The sequence below is a fragment of the Penaeus japonicus genome, unplaced genomic scaffold (genome assembly GCF_977035675.1).
Source record: "Penaeus japonicus unplaced genomic scaffold, GWHDUDI00000001_assembly GWHDUDI00000040, whole genome shotgun sequence".
NCBI lineage: Eukaryota > Metazoa > Arthropoda > Malacostraca > Decapoda > Penaeidae > Penaeus > Penaeus japonicus.
The window spans coordinates 21,410,843-21,428,342 of NW_028234442.1; the positions used below are offsets into that span (position 1 = coordinate 21,410,843).

General features: G+C 39.3%; 1 protein-coding gene and 1 long non-coding RNA gene across 4 annotated transcripts in view; one reads left to right on the top strand and one right to left on the bottom strand.

Moving 5' to 3' along the window:
• The first annotated feature begins 8,737 nt into the window (after window positions 1-8,737).
• On the top strand, window positions 8,738-9,173 carry LOC147466924 (uncharacterized). Its single transcript, XR_015190744.1, has 2 exons — window positions 8,738-8,974; window positions 9,037-9,173. It is a non-coding gene; the product is annotated as an uncharacterized LOC147466924 (long non-coding RNA).
• Cals (calsyntenin 1) overlaps window positions 8,968-17,500 on the bottom strand; it is a 492,734-nt gene continuing 484,201 nt past the window's right edge. The window contains exons 6-16 of one of the 3 annotated variants that reach the window (XM_086533977.1): window positions 16,307-16,498; window positions 15,773-15,996; window positions 15,389-15,556; window positions 15,070-15,177; window positions 14,838-14,910; window positions 14,334-14,507; window positions 14,026-14,158; window positions 13,427-13,913; window positions 13,028-13,292; window positions 10,308-10,480; window positions 8,968-9,425 (exon numbers count right to left, since the gene is read on the bottom strand). In XM_086533977.1, the coding sequence (XP_086390103.1) occupies window positions 9,261-9,425; window positions 10,308-10,480; window positions 13,028-13,292; window positions 13,427-13,913; window positions 14,026-14,158; window positions 14,334-14,507; window positions 14,838-14,910; window positions 15,070-15,177; window positions 15,389-15,556; window positions 15,773-15,996; window positions 16,307-16,498 (2,162 nt within the window). In that variant the 3' untranslated portion in view covers window positions 8,968-9,260. Of the gene's footprint in view, window positions 9,426-10,307; window positions 10,481-13,027; window positions 13,293-13,426; window positions 13,914-14,025; window positions 14,159-14,333; window positions 14,523-14,837; window positions 14,911-15,069; window positions 15,178-15,388; window positions 15,557-15,772; window positions 15,997-16,306; window positions 16,499-17,500 lie in introns of all 3 variants that reach the window. The other 2 variants (XM_086533976.1, XM_086533974.1) reach the window with 2 other exon arrangements.

Here is a 17,500-nt window from a genome sequence, read left to right on the forward strand (position 1 = left end):
CCTCTTCTGTACTTATTCTGTTTATAGGGGATTCCATTATAGGTAGAATATGCTCCTTAACCGGACTTAAAATGCCACAAATTATCTATACACGCCCTGAACACTATTCCCTACGCACTGATCTACGATATAGAAACACATGGAAAGGAATCCCTCCGTACGCTCTTTACCCACACAAACAAAACTTGGTGTTTATGAAGGACACCGACGTATGGCTGTCCTCTGGCGTCCTTAAACCCTGACTCCCTGGGCGCTTCCTCACGGCTCCCGGTTCCTCCCGACACGTCATGTGTTTACTTTCAGGAGCCAATGGGTCATATGTTTATCTTCAGGAGCCAATGGGAGTGAATGGAAAGTTCTATGAGCCGGTGTTTAGCCAGACTGAACCGGTTACCTGGTAGCTAGATTGCGTGTCATGGTGCAATCGTAGTGCTAAACGCTTGCTCGTCCAATGCATGAATGAGTTGGTTATTATTATTATGACTATTTCATTCTGTTTTTTTCATGTATGATCCTGTTTTGTCTTATATTTTCATCATTTAATCTCTCTCTTTTTCTCATCTTCTTCCTCTCCTCCGTCCACCCATCTATGCCCCCTTCCCTCTTCTCTCCTTCTCTCTTTTTTCCCCCTTTTCTCCTCCCTCTCTTTCTCAATCTTTCTCTTTGCTTCCTTCTTCTCCCTCTCTTTCTCTATCTTTCTCTTTGCTTCCTTCTTCTCCCTCTCTTTCTCAATCTTTCTCTTTGCTTCCTTCTTCTCCCTCTCTTTCTCTATCTTTCTCTTTGCTTCCTTCTTCTCCCTCTCTTTCTCTATCTTTCTCTTTGTTTCCTTCTTCTCCCTCTCTTTCTCAATCTTTCTCTTTGCTTCCTTCTCCTCCCTCTCTTTCTCTATCTTTCTCTTTGCTTCCTTCTCCTCCCTCTCTTTCTCTATCTTTCTCTTTGCTTCCTTCTCCTCCCTCTCTTTCTCTTTGCTTCCTTCTCCTCCCTCTCTTTCTCTATCTTTCTCTTTTCCTTCTTCTCTTTTTCAATCTCTCTTACTATGTCTTCCTCTCTCCTTCCTCTTTTTTCTGTCTCTCTCATTCCCTCTCCCGCCTTCTCCATGTCCTTGTCTCTCACTTTTTCTCCCTCACCCCCCTTTAACTACCTAACTCTTCCATTCCCTCTCTCCTCCCTCCCCTCCTTTGACAGTTAAAGGGATCCTGTCTTATAGATGTATAACTGGACTGATTAATTATTTCCTTGTATCAATGTGATCGGCACATCCACCAGAATACCGAGAGAGATGTGTGAAAAACATATGTAATATAAAGGACAAAAAACTGGAAAAAAAGGAAAATAGAAACCTTTCATTTTTTTGCCTCCTTTAGAAATGGGATTAATATAGATAATCCTTTCATTTTCTGATAGTAAGTTCGAGAAGGTAAATTCTATGTTTTTGATTCTGCAGTCATTTTTTTGTCTAATGTTGTTGAATTTCTTGCAGGTTATCAGAATGTGAGCTATTGAAAGATTGGTGTTGCAATTGAGATATTGCAGAAGCAAGCGTTTTTCAATACAAGGACTGAGGTAGGTTAGTCTTGTGGCGATGACATAGGTAAGTCAACACCACCTCCATCGCTTCAAAATTTCCTGTGGGTTGTGTCCCTTGGTTCTATATATTGTTTGTTTGTTATAGATTGCCACAGGGGATGGATTTTTTTGCTTTTATAGGGGAAACGAAACACCTGAAGTGTGTATGTTAGGGAGTCTGTTTGTTTGTTTGTTAGTATGTTAGGGAGTATATGTGTATGTTAGTATTATCAGCCTGCTCATTGTCGTAGATGACAATGAACCGTCACCATTACCACCATCATCACCACTACCACGATCATCGTCACCACCACCACTTGGTAGATCAATTCATGTCGACTTGTGTGAGAAACTGTCGACGCTTTTAAACGCAAACACAGGATTATTAACCATAGTGATACGGTGTGGTGACATGTGCTCTTTTGTTAAATTATGGGTGTTTGTTCAGTGTGCAAGGAATGATCGGGGTTACCATCCACTGATGGACACTATCCACACACACACACTCTTTCTCACCTACTGTCTGTCTCTCTCATTCACTTACATTCTCTCTCTCCCTACCTTTCTCTCTCTCTCTATGTCTCCCTCCCTTTCTCTCTCTCCCTGTGTCTCCCTCCCTTTCTCTCTCTCTGTCTCCCTCCCTTTCTCTCTCTCTGTGTCTCCCTCCCTTTCTCTCTCTCTCTGTGTGTGTCTCCCTCCCTTTCTCTCTCTCTCTGTGTGTGTCTCCCTCCCTTTCTCTCTCTCTCTGTCTCCCTCCCTTTCTCTCTCTCTCTCTGTCTCCCTCCCTCTCTCTCTCTCTCTCTGTCTCCCTCCCTTTCTCTCTCTCTCTCTGTCTCCCTCCCTTTCTCTCTCTCTCTCTGTCTCCCTCCCTTTCTCTCTCTCTCTCTGTCTCCCTCCCTTTCTCTCTCTCTCTCTGTCTCCCTCCCTTTCTCTCTCTCTCTCTGTGTCTCCCTCCCTTTCTCTCTCTCTCTCTCTGTCTCCCTCCCTTTCTCTCTCTCTCTGTGTCTCCCTCCCTTTCTCTCTCTCTCTCTGTCTCCCTCCCTTTCTCTCTCTCTCTGTCTCCCTCCCTTTCTCTCTCTCTCTCTGTCTCTCTCTTTCTCTGTCTCCCTCCCTTTCTCTTTCTCTGTCTCTGTCTCTCTCTCTCTCTCTCTCTCTCTCTCTCTCTCTCTCTCTCTCTCTCTCTCAGCGAGATTGCAGGCCGAGAACACTACCACAGTACAATTCATGTAAAGCAAATACAGGAATTGCTAGTATTTGCTTTAAGAATTTCAAATCCCTCTGAAGAATTCCCTTTTCAAATGAAGCATTATACATCCATTTATAGTGTGAGTATAAGTTTGAGTATGTGAGTGTGGGAGTGCATGTGAGTGTATAAACGTGTGTATGAGAGAGAATGAGTTTAGGAGTGTATGAGATTAAGCGAGTGAGTGTGAGTGTGAGTGTGAGTGTGAGTGTGAGTGTGAGTGTGAGTGTGAGTGTGAGTGTGAGTGTGAGTGTGAGTGTGAGTGTGAGTGTGAGTGTGAGTGTGAGTGTGAGTGTGAGTGTGTGTGTGTGTGTGTGTGTGTGTGTGTGTGTGTGTGTGTGTGTGTGTGTGTGTGTGTGTGTGTGTGTGCGTGCGTGCGTGAGTGTGAGTGTGAGTGTGAGTGTCTGTCTACATTTGCATTTACTTGTGTGTAAGGGTGTCTATTTCATATTACCGATGGATTATAGAAGCGCATGTAATTAATTTTCAAGTTGAGGGACTGGAGACACTTCTTAGCCCATCAGACGGGTGTCATGACATACATGACGCAGGAGCCCTTGCCTGACGACGGGCGTTATGGCGCTCGGGGATTTTGGATCACTGTTACTTTATTGTGCTATGAGTAATGAGTGAGGGATGATGGCAATTGCAGTCATAATTACTGTAATTGCCATAATATTAAGCAAAATGGGTTTCACCTAACATCCAAAAACCTAGATTTCTCCTAAAACCAGCAGGAAAGAGAGCCTTGAATGGCACTTGAATTTCTCTTGAATCTTTATAGAGCGATGGCACACAGCAAGTCTTGCTCTAAAGTACCGCCAAGGAAGGATGTGCAGGCAGAACAAGAGGAAGAATGCCCAGTGTCTACATGTGCCCCTCCCTCTCCCTCTCCCTCTCCCTCTCCCTCTCCCTCTCCCTCTCCCTCTCTCTCTTCCCTCCTCCTCCCCCTCCTCCTCCTCTCCCTCTCCCTCTCCTCTCTCCTCCCTCTCCTCTGTGTGTGTGTGTGTGTGTGTGTGTGTGTGTGTGTGTGTTGTGTGTTGTGTGTGTTGTGTGTGTGTGTGTGTGTGTGTGTGTGTGTGTGTGTGTGTGTGTGTGTGTGTGTGTGTGTGTGTGTGTGTGTGTGGGATAAACCTGTTTTTATGCCACACACACACAACTTTCCTTCCTTCTCTATCTCTTCATGTGATCTTCATTGTAGATGGTTATGTGTTTCGTATTCATTCATGAGTGCATAAATATGATTAAATAAAGTTGCTTTTTATATTCCCATAAAACAGCAATACTTATAGCATCACACTGAGCTGATATGGACCCTATACTACATATTTTAGTCAACTGCACCATTGATAGACCCTGACATATGACGCACATGAATGACTCAATACAATAAAACATAAAAAAAAATAAAACACAAAAAAGGCTCTAGTTTAACAATGACTAACTAAAGAGTGTGGGAAAAATCGATCCTGAAGACTGGGCAAGCGATTTTATTCCCCGTCCGCAATGGTTTAATACTTTGTAAATTGGGGGAATCAGGAAAAGGAAAGCAAAAGACAAAATGGAGAGAAAGAAAGAAAAAGTGAAAAAGGAAATGCAAACATGGTAGAAAAACTGAGAAAGAAAATTAAGAAAAAAAAATGGAGAAGAGTGAAGAGAAGATGGAAAAAATGTTTTTAAAAGTGTAAATTGTGTTATGGTAATGACAAAAATAATTTGTGCAGAGATAATTCAAATCTGAAGAAAATTGTTATAACTCAGCATCAGAAATTCTTAACTGATTATTATTCAGCAGATGTAATTTATTTCAAATACACAGACAAAGAAAATTGATGAAAATTGTGAAGGTAAAGGACTTGCAAACACTTCAAATGAAAATTTGCACAAAAGTGAAACGACAAAGGGTGTCGTAAAAATATCAATGGTTGAAAAAAATTAAAACTTGTACAAAACCTCTTTTGTGTCAATTCTTTACATAAGAAATTGTACATTAGGGCATTTTCAGTACTTAATTCTTTACAATTCAATATCATGTCAAGCTTCCAGAACATTACCATTCTTTCCACCTCTGGGACAACTTACAGTCCCACTGCAAGTTCTTCTGCGTCGAGTGGATATTAAAATACAAGATAGTGGGTGTAGGTGTTTATTCATGACGGATTACAGAAGCCAGGGGTTTTGTGCAGACTGCCTACACCCAGCGGCCAGCGCCATCCCAACCCTGCGTGTGGTGATGTCCTACCAGCGCTGCCAACACCACATAGGACACAAGGTCATCAAGACATGCTTATCAATGGCAATATGTATTTGTTAATTTGATGTTCTTGTTGTTTTTTCGTGAAGTTATGCCGGTTGGCTGGCATGGTCATATTTGCTAATGATGTCTATTTGTTTATTATTTTATTAAGTGAACTATAAAATCTAAATTTTGTCGCTAATCCCTAAAGATGAATGGATAATCCTTTGAGAGTTTGGAGAGAAAATATTAAACCTATTACGAAGAAATTACAACACAGCATTTTTTTTTTCTTGTCCATTTCCCTGCAGTCTGGCACCGCTGGCACACAGCTGTTCCTTCATAAACGGCTGCATTACAAAAATCCTGGCAAATCTTCTTTTGTGAGGTATCAAAATAAAACTATCATGATTTATGTGTCTAACAAAATTGTATATGCTAACTAAAAGCTGATCTGTGACTTTCAGAAAAGCATAAGCACAAAGCACAGAGCTGTTAAAGAAAGACTAAAATCCATAATTATCATCATTATCATTCTTTTCTTCTTCTTTTTTTTTTGTCTGGCAATTGCTGCATGCTGCTCTATGTAATCCTACTTAATAAGCAATTATGAAACCTAAATTTTGTTTATTAGGGAGGGATGCGTGCCGCCTTGTAAAGAAACAAAAACTCTCTCTTTAAATCTATCGCTCAGAACAACAAAAAAGCTGACGTCATCTACAACGGAATGTTACAGATCGATTACCAACTTGTCACAGATTATCCATATTCATTACATTTTTTTTTTTGTTACATCAACACTCTGAACACTGAGAATTTTTATATACGAGCTAACAATTCGACCAACCATTGCAACAACTGCTTCAAAGACTGCTCCTGAAAACTGACATGGAGGGTGGGTGTCAAAACAACACTCTTATACGAAGAATGCAAGCTTTACACCAAAATTCAGTGCCAAATAATCATTACAAACACATAATTTCAAGAGAGGGGAGGTGGGGGAACTTATATAGCATGAAAAGACCTTGCAACTTGTCAAGCAAAGCAACTGCTGCAGTGGTTGCTCTAATCTGTGTTGTGAAGAGTAACGGCAACCTTCAGACAGATCTTAAGGAAAGTCCCTCTTGTGTTGTCAGTATGAAAATGGGGCTTTCGAAAGTCCTGGCCTCCAGGCAACGATCACAAGACACTCCACATTTACACGTAGGATAACCTTTTGATTGTTATTATCTAACAGCTTGTAGATATCCTGGCAAATATATGCTGCCATAAATACATGTCAGGATTACAGTACAATTGAGAAGCGACATAGGAAAGGTTTACAATGGGACTCATTGTACAGAGTGAATTTACAAAATATAGATGGCCTTCCCCTAGAGCATTAGCCAACACACTTCTTCCGGTCAGGATACAATTTCAATGCAAATGCTCGCAACAGATGGAGCAGGTCTTTCTTAATGACCAAATTAATCAATCAGTGACAATACTAGAAAAAAAAAGCCAAAAAAAAAGTTACCGCTCTTAAAAAGTGTTTTACCTGAAGCCCTTGTAAGGTAGGCCAACTATGGTATATTATACATCATGTAGTCTGATACATACCAACCACAAAAGAACCAAGGTTATCACCCAACTCACATTGTCAGACAAGAAGCTGATTGTAAATTTACAAATAGAACATTGTCACATACTTATACAACTGGTTTCTGAACGTAATGAATTGGTAATCACTCGTCTTTCATTGTGAGTTTGAGCGTGTGTTATTTTAAAACTGAGAACTAAAATCACAAGTTAAAATTGAAAGGATACTTGGTTAATAATTATAAAAGACTTGATATAAACTTGCCTCTCATATTGACCTAAATGCATTACCTCTGCTGGAAGGTAAGAAAAAAAAATGAAAGAAAAAAAAAGAAGGAAAAAAAAGAAAAAAAAAAGAAGAAAAAAAAAGGGGCTCATTACGTCAAAAAGATACTTGAAAATAAAGTAAGTCTCAATCAGCAAAACAAAATATTGGTAAGAAAGGACCGGCAGATATGTTTGAATTTCGAAACGCAACTCAGACGTCCGTTGATTGCCAGCAGAATGCCTCTTAGGCTGGGGTGAAAAGTGCAAAAAGCTAAAAGTGACAATACGAGAGGAAGAGACCACTTACATGTAACACAGCGACAGTTCTCCCAAATTGGCTAAGGTACCCTGAGGTCTGCACATGTGTACCATCAAGCCTCTATTACTTAATACAGTATTAACTTTTACTCTCAATAAGTACATAAGGCCTTCAGAGAATAAATAAGATCAAGGCAAAAATATACATACTAGATTATCATATAGAAAATAAAAAATTAGTACACCTTGTAAACGTCTCTTGCCTAAAATTTGTGACTTGCCTGGTGATTACAGGCCCTCTGCAAAGACTGGAGAGAGCCTGTTTTTCCCCACATTGTAAGAGTGCAAAGTAGGAGAGCCATCCCTGTGTCATACTGCCAGAGAGTTTGTGGAAATGACCAGTCATTATATCACACTTATGACACTTTGTTCATCTTTGTCATTCACTTTCTGGCACCTTAAAAAGATTAATATTAGCAAAAATTATTGTATTTTTTTTACATAGCCAGTGACTAAACACTTCATATTTTTTTTTTTTACTACAGTGGACTACTAAATACATATATCCTCCTATCTTGAATATTCTACAAAGTAATATGATACCAAATAATATAGGCAGGTTGAGATATGTAAACATTTCTAACATTCCGTGCATGTGTTACCTGGTGTAAGCGGTAACCTTTATGCTGCCTTCATACCCTTCAAAAATATAAGATGGACTGTATTGGATACAGATTCCTCCGTGCGGCAGCTGTGAGTTCCATCTCCTCAATCCAATACCAACTTTCACTCCATCCCAAAGCTTTACTTAGGAAGTCCATTGCTCAGGCAAACTTCATAGTACCCTGCTACATATACATATATTCATTCATAATATATATATATATATATATATATATATATATATATATATAATATATATATATATATTATATATATATATTATATATAACTATATAAATTATATATATATATATAGTAATATATATATATATATATATATATATATATATATATATATATATATATATATATATATAATATATATATATATATATATAATATATATATATATATATATATATATATATATATATATATATATATATATATATATTATATAATTATATATATATATATTATATATATATGTATTATATATGTATGTATATATGTATATATGTATATGTATATATATATATATATTATATATATATATTATATATATGTATGTGTATATATGTATATATATATGTATATATATATGTATATATATGTATATATATGTATATATATATTATATATATGTATGTATATGTATATATACATACATGTATATGTATATATACATACATATATATATTTGTTATATAACTTTTAAAAAAATTCAATGAAACTTCACCATAGTCAAAATTCGCAGTTATGCAGTTAGCGGCTGAGATTCCAACGCTTGGCTCTTTTCCTGTTCCCTTATCTCCGCCAATAAATACCCTCCATCCTTTTCAACATTTATACCTATCATCATTATGGCAATCGATGACTTTACCCCCCCCCCCCAATCATTCATCAGCGCTCATAGCATGCCCATTTCTCTTTGCAATCACTCCTTAAGGAATATTCAAGCAGCATCAATCACATTCTCTGAGACACTTGACGTGGACCCTGTACAATACTGATGACATAACGGCCGACACTTCCGTCAGTTTTTCCGTTTGGTCCTTCAGTTTGGCGCCTGTCAACCTTTGGCGCTATGGCAGGATGGAGTAAAATGGCTGCATCCATAGAGATAAGAATGTTTAGATTCTCCGACTCAAGAGGACTTTCAGGTCAAAAACTGCATCCATAGAGATAAGAATGTTTAGATTCTCCGACTCAAGAGGACTTTCAGGTCAAAAAACGAATTAAATGTGGGTTAGTTTGTTATGCGTTAATACCATTTATCCTAATTACTGCTATTTCCTCTACAGCAAGCATGAATACTCATTACTGATGCCCAGTAATCAACCCCTTAAGGAAGACTCTGAACACTCTCTTTCCTACATCAACAAAGCCCACAGGGGTCCAGCAGATCTTCTTCACTCAGTTACACTTATGAAGGGAGAAAAAGAATGCTTAAATTTTGAGGGTGGAGTCGTCCCATTCGAGCTCCTTGGGCTTCCCTTCCTCCTCATCCGACGAGTCCAAGTCGTCGTTAAAGTTGCTTCCATCATCCGACGAGTCGTCGTCGTCGTCGTCATCATCCCTCAATCGTTGTGTCTCTGCCAGTTCAAGCTGTTGCTGTAAAGGAGGAGTTTAGACTGTAATATCTTATATTTTTGATTGACTGAGCTGTAAGGCTGAGGTATCAAGTTATCTTGGGTATGCTCTTTTATTTAGGTTTCAAACTCTTTGTAAAGGAGGAGTTTAGACTGTAATATCTTATATTTTTGATTGACCAAACTATGAGGCTGAGGTATCGAGTTATCTTGGTTATGCTCTTTTATTTAGGTTTCAAACTCTTAACACTGGCTCTAACTTAATCTCTAAAGTGGAATATATTTACAATGGATGGAGTAAATATCAAAAATGCATTATCATTATACTGAACTTACCAAAGCTGAGAAAATCTATCATTATTTGACTTGATACACATTGCTCACAGGATCTATTTAAGCACATTTTTGTTCTTGAGAATATTGCCTCTAGCACAGTGGCTAGAAATCAAAAGACAATCTAAGAACTTTAAACGACATCTAAAAAAAGTTAAAAAGATCTATACTGAAAAATTGGGTGGACAGGCAAAAGAAAATGACAGAAATTAAATCAATATAAGAATTACTAAACTGCAGGAAAATGTGAAAGCAGAAAATTGGTTATGAGAAATAAAAAGATAAGAAAATGAATCAAAACAAAGTCAATCTATGACAAGGGAATAAAAAGCAGAAATAAGTTGAGAAAGGGGATAGATAAAAAGAGAGAGAGAGATAGAGAGAGAGAGAGAAAAAAAAAAAAAAAAGAGAGAGAGAGAGAGAGAGAGAGAGAGAGAGAGAGAGAGAGAGAGAGAGAGAGAGAGAGAGAGAGAGAGAGAGAGAGAGAGAGAGGGGGCAAATTCAAAAATATAAGTGAAAGAGGAAAACCCGTAGAATGCCAGTACCATCACGAGAGGAACCAACACCATACCTCCATAGGGTTGACAGTGATGTTGAGTGAGGAGTCGTCCCAAGCCATCTCAGCATCAGCGACGTCCTCGTGTGTGTGGCGGGTGTGGGCGGCACGTACACGGATCACACCTAAGACCACCATGAATACCAGGAATCCGACGCACACAACGATGATGATAGTGACAGCGTGACCTGAAAGTAGGAGGGGAGGTGTTCACTTATTTTCCTTTTATGGGTTGAAGAAAAATATGATGTATTGTGATAATTTGGTGTTGGTGAGAGTTATTTGTTATCAAGATCTACTTTTCTTTTTTTTCTTTGGTGATTCTGTATGAAGATGAAATGATTTATGCCCATCATTAGCGACAAATCAAGCGCATATCAAATAACAAACACAGCAGTAAAGTGAGCCAAGCAAAAGTAGTTATTCATCCCCTCCATTAAAAAAGTGAAAATTTGAAAGAATCTTTTTCAAACATCAATTCCCATATCCCAAATTCCACCTTCACTAATCTGAAATCTCCTCCCCCCTCCTAATGATTTTAGTCTATTAATCTTCTGTCCTTGTCCTTGCACGAACTTATAATTAAGTCCTTTTTTTTCAGCCTACAGTGCAGGTGGGAATCTAGTGCCGATGACAATGCTCTTCATGCTATCAAGTGACGCGTCCTGCGACAGGTCCACACTTTGACATTATGTGCTTAGTTCTAACAAGGTGATTTGGTGGCTTTGGTGGTTTGAGCGGTGTTGTGAATTTTAGCCTCTTTGTAAGCCTAGTTGTGAGTGTGCAATTTTACAAAATGGGAAGCCAAGGAATATTTTAAGAGGGTGTACTTTATTGCAGTTTCAACATCGCAGGGAAATCTCTTCCATGTCTCAAGAGACATTCTGAAATTTCTTTCATCGACTATCAATTGTACTACAAATCACAATTTTGAAAGCAACAAGAAGTATCAATCTACATCCAAGAGATTTAGCAATATCTAAAACTCAAATGCTGTCATATTCATTTGAATTCTCTTTCCTGCGTCCCATCCTAAAGTGCGTGGAGGAGTGTCTACGAGTGTCATAGTTTACAGCGCCTGAAAACCTCACCCGCAGCAAGCACAGCAGCCTGCGTTCTGCTACCCCCATACATGTCTGTTGACCATAAGCAAGGCAAAGCGTGAGCTCTGTGTCGGCACTTCATATAATAGGTTTGGCTCTACTCTACTTGTGGTCTACCTTAGGCAGTCAAAAAATTTCTGATACATTTGATGATTCTTCTCCAGTTCAGGGAGGAGTATGCTAATGAGATTTCAGATAATTCTACTAATAATACTAGCTGACCAAATCTCCATTTTGATAGCTTGTCTCTCTTCCGCCTATCAATTTGATATACAATTACTCCTATGTCTATCTTTGATCATAATTCCAATAAACATTTTTAAGGGTAGTTTAGGTGTGGAAGGTATTTCAGGATCAATTCATTTGTGTTTAACCAATTGATTTTCAAAAGAAATGGGTAATTTTTTTCACTGGTTGTACATAAATTTGAATACACTTCTGGTCTTCTGTCCCATATTATATACTCTAGTACAATATACTAACTTGATGTTCAGACACAACATGTCATAACATCCTAAAGCTCTCATAACCATATACTAGAAACTAAATATCTAAACAATAAGTATGAACTCTCAAAGAATGTGATAAAATTCTCAAAATTATAATCTTACTCGTCATCTACCTACTTCTACATGTGGAAAATTGATATACTATAAATACACAACCTTATCTATAACATCTAAATACGGTATAGAGCATCTAATTTTTTCTTTAAAAATGCCAGGGACATTACAAGGCTTAGGAGTAAATAATGAGGCAACCAAGGGTTAGGAGATCGTACACAAATTATGAAATCTTGCAATGACCTCTTGTAAGGCAAACTAAGCCGAAAATACGCATCTTACAAAGGTTATTCTGTGCACCTTAATAATAGTTTCTGTGAGAAGGGCATACATTGATATATGAAAGGGATGGTAACTTGATTAGGAAACAATTATATTAGACATTCTAAAAATACCTACAGAGAACATTGAATGGCTATAAAACATATATGTCTGAGGATCCTAAACTAACCATGCACAAATCCCGTGCAAACTACCATTATTTTACCCTCTTGTGCATCTATATTAATTCCTATTCTGAACTGCCTCTCACTCATTAAACAGTTTGGAAGTATCATAATAATATTAATAATAATAACAATATTAATAAAAAAAAATACTTGATACCAAATGCTTCCACCAATCACAGAACTTTTTCGAGGTTGATCTCTTTGCAAACTCTTGACTCTACTTCTGCTTGTCTTCTCTTTCTCTCATTGGTTTTCATTATTTATTCTCAAGTATCAATTTTTAGCAAAAAGCTCTTGTAATGGAACTACTTATACAACTGCTCTTAATCATCTTTACAGCCTGCAATGTACTTCTTTCCTATATCAAATATATGTACACGTTATATAAAGACATACATATACATATAAGCACGCACATGTATACTTAAAATTGACAAAATCCTTTCATATGAAAACTTCAATAAAGACAACAACCAAACAGTGCATCCTCTATTTCCTATCCTTTTCCTTACAACAAAATGAATGCAAATGTTCACACGGGTATAGGAGCAGCATAAGAACTTCTTTTGCGCTTAAGTCTGAAAGTGGCTTTAAACATAGAGTTAGAACTATGAACTTACTGGCGCTGTTGACTGCTACGCCTTCCATTACATTGGAAGTGAAGTAGACGTCATTCACGGTGTGAGCGGGTTTGAGCTCTATGTGGTGAGCCGAGAGCTTAGCATGAGCTGGCACAGGCTGAGGATTGTGGTGAGTAAGATGGGCATCTGCCTCCTGGTGGGCATTGTGGTTGTTGTGGTCCATGTGAGGAGGAATGCTGTCAGCATTGTTGGTGTTGAAGGCTGCAGTCTTGTCCACACTTAGTTGTGGGTGGATTACTGTCACCTGTTAAAAAGATTGCGATATTGATCTTTCTATTCAAATGCATTGAATATTTGAATATAAATGAAAAAATAAAAATAAAATAAATAACAGATAATCAAACAGTTGAATTTGGGCTCGACAACAATGGCACTCACCGTCTGGACATATTCGTTACTTGTGAAGCGACCACCAAGCTCAGAGCAGGACAGCTTGAAAGCCCGGTTCAGGTAATAAGCTGGTTTGCGGTTAGCATAGTGGATTTGTCGCAGGATGGACTGGTAGTGGTGTGTGGTGTGAGCCCCGGAAACGGTAGCTCCCTGACGTGTGATGGAGGCAGCCAGGCCGAGCTCAGCGATCAGGTTGTCAGGGAGGACCAAGGTCTCGTGGTCAGGGTTAAGAGGAGGATACACCGACACAACACACTCGTCGAGTTGGCCGCCCAATGTGGGTGCGGTGGCCTCCTCTGCGGCTGCCGAGAGGTAGATGCCGACGTCGGGGAACACACGCAGCCCCTGGCGGAAGGCCTCGTACTCCTCGGCAAAGTTGGTGGTTCCGTTGAGCTCAATGCTGGGTTGATGGGGCTGCATCACCACTACAAAGCTCTGGGCAGTGGCAACCTTCAGGGCCTTTTCAGAGTTGCACCTGAAGAAGAAAATTTAGTAGAAAATAAAGACAAACATGCGAAAGATAAGCTACTGTACTATCAGTCAATCAACAGCTTACTGTACTTGACTATTCATGAGGAAAGACTTACAAGATGTTAGTAGTCACTGAGACTGGTCGACGTCCTGGGGTGGGGAAGTCTCGTCCATTGACGTAAGCCACGCGGCGGATCAGCGTCTCAAGGTTAGTCACGTTATTGCCTTCAATGGTGATCTGTGTCATTTCTGAAAAAATAAATCAAAATGAATCCCTGCTTAAATAATAAAAGGAAAATAAAAATCAATGAGTTAATTTCCATGCTATATGGCATTTCTTACAAAATAAACAAGTTACGATACCCGCTAAAAGAAAGTTTCCCAACAAAGCAACCACGATAGCAAACCCAAACCAAATCCATACCATTATTGGTGAGGAGTTCCATGCTGGGCTGTAAGAGTTCCATGGCAGGAGTGTCGAGTGATTCCTGGCATCGGGTCAAGCAGGACAGGACGCGGGGAGACTCAAGGGCTCCGACTAGCACTGAGAGCCCAGCCAGGTAGCCTGTGAGGCCATGCTTCATGTTGCCTTCTGAGCCTGAGGAGGAAAAACCTACGCATTGTCTTACTATGTTATCAAGAATTGGCTTCAGGGAAAGTAACGAGAAAGGTATGACTGAGAAAAATTTTGTATCCACAAAGTATGATTGGGGAAAAATCCACGTCAATTGAGAATACCTATGGATATCCTGAAATTTGTCCCTTCTCACTCATACCCTTATCAGTGTTTTTGAGACAATCACAATAATTGGCCAACTGTCCAACATGTCTAAAACACATCTCAAGATATTCAAACACATGTTTTAAGTGAGCAAAATAACAATTTCATCAAAAGAAAGGGGGCGACTGTAAAAAAAATCATACTGACCTTGCCAGCAGGCGCCAACGCTCATAGTCGTGTTGATGCCTCGTGTTGGGTGAAGAGGCCAGTCATCAATTACCTGAAACATGTTAAGTCATGTCAACCAATCTTTCAAACTGGAATATCGTTTACAAAAATATATGTATCAATATATGCTATTCCATACAGTGGAATCTGATTAGTTATTACTGACATGAAAACAAAACAAAACATGAAAACAAAAGGGAATGAAACCAACCTCAGGGGATTCTCCATTCTCAGGCCTGAAGATGTGACCATCGACATACAGGGTGACCTCGGGCAGCTTGACGTGGACTGAGTAATGATGCCATTCATTGTCACACACCTGCACCAAAGTTCACAAATTACGTACTCGTTATAGAAAAAGTCACCACCCCCAACCTCAAAAAAAAAAATCAGAAATATGATCAGAAACTCAAAAAAACAAAAAAAAGAAAGAAGAAATACCATCACATTCATTAACTATCATTAACAAATCACTTCAGATAATAATCCATTCTCTTAACCATCTACAAGATTACTCTCGTCTAACTTGCCTGGGGGAGCTTCCACCTCCATTCAGCAGGCTGGAAGGTGTTGAGGTTGGCCTCTGTGTAATCACGGCGCAGGAGGAGAATCAGGCGGCAGTTCCTGACGAAGAGTGCCATGTGGTGACGGTTCATCTTGTGGTCGTCGGCATTGCAGAGGATGTGCTCCTTGGTGTGCTGGAAGGCAAGATACTGTCAGTACTTAAATCTTAAACATATGACTTACCAAATTTAGAGATCAATATCATATTCAAGGACTAAAATTTACACTTTAATACTTATTACACTGATCAAATCCATCCACAATGAAGAAGGCAAGCAAAAAAATTAAAAAGAAAGAAGAAAAAAAGAAAATCCTTAATATACAACATAACAACCCACTTCCTTCCTTACCTTATCAGTGCCAGCCTGAGTCTTGTGCTTGAGCCAGGTGGAGATGGTGAAGGTGCTGCTCAGGTTGTGGTTGAGGACTGACTCGGGGATGATGGTGCCGGAGGAATCGCCGTCGAACTCGTAGATCAGGTCTCCTTCGTGACCTTCGTCAGAGTGGAGGCCGGCGGTCCAGTCCTTTCCTGCACCGGGCGCGGGCAGGAGCTCGATGCTAGAGGAGCTTGCGCCTGGATTGGTTGAAGGGGGGGGAGGCGGGGGTTGAGATATCGTGGAAAACATGGAAGGAGAGATGGGGGCAGAAGGGAGGAAAGAAAGGAAAGATGGAAAACATGAGTGAGTTACATTCTCTTTTCACTCTTTGATTACATATGTAGCAAGATTGTTAACTTGAAAATCCAGAATCGACATATCCATAACGTTACTCTATCCCCTTCGAAGAAGAAGAAGAAGAAGAAGAGTCAGAAAAAGAAGAAGAAGAAGAAGAAAAAGAAGAATAAAGAGAAGGAATAAAAATAAGAAAGAGAGAAAAAGACTCACCGCACATCTTCCTCTGCGCCGCCACGGAATAGGTGTCCCGGTCGCATCCCTTGCCGATGTGGCTGGTGGTGAGGCTGATGCGAGCCTGGACCCTCTCCACGCGGCAGGGCACGTTGCACAGCTCCAGGGAAGCCGAGGGGAACAGCTCCTGTCGACCGGAGCCGGGGGAGTACTCCACCTGGTCAGTGATGCCTGCGAAGGGGACAGGGACGGTTCAGTGAGTCATCGACCCAGGTGACGTTACTTAACATCAAAATTGATGATTTGGGTCGTATGGCAGATAGACATACAAACAGATAATGACAGATATAGAAACAGCCATAGTCACAGCTAACATACAAAACACATACACACACACACACACACACACACACACACACACGTGCACCCACCCACACAAACAAGCATACATACATACATACATGGACGCACACACGCATACACACACACACACACACACTACAAATATAATACTCTCATACATACAACACCCACACCAACAACAACAACAACTACAAAAACACCCATATCAACATCAACACAGACACAAACTACATTTCGTAGATATATGTTATTTTGCAACATCCGAGGCCCCCCCCTCCCCCTGCACATGTATCTAAATCTAGAATATGCTAATGACCTAGTTATTGCTAATTCGAACATCATTTGCACAGGCAATGCAAACTGCATTTACTCCGGAAGATTTAAACTCCGAACTTACCCTCGGCATAACAAAATGACATTCATAGCTCGGTTTGTTTAAGCAAAGGAAAATCTGAATACCAAACAGAAGTAATTGTTTCCTTGTTTATATTGCTGAAGCTATGTATCGTATTATTATTCATAGTAGCATATGCTTCGAATAAAGGGGCCATTACGTCTAGGTCATCAAACTATAAACGCACAGTTATCATATAAACTGTTCATTAATTGGCTAACAATTATACGGGACCATCGATTCGGCTACAGATTCAAAAAAAGATTTATTCTATAAAATAAGAAAAATTGCTTTTATTTTGAATATCAGAATAAAGATTGCATTTTCTTCCCCTTACATTTCTCCTAGGTAACCTACAGCTTATCTGAAGACAAATGAAAAACTTAAAAATGAAAAAAATAAATAAAAATAAAACAAGAAATAAAAACCTAAGAGCTAAGGTCAACCCCAGGCTCATAAAAACAACCTACCCAAAC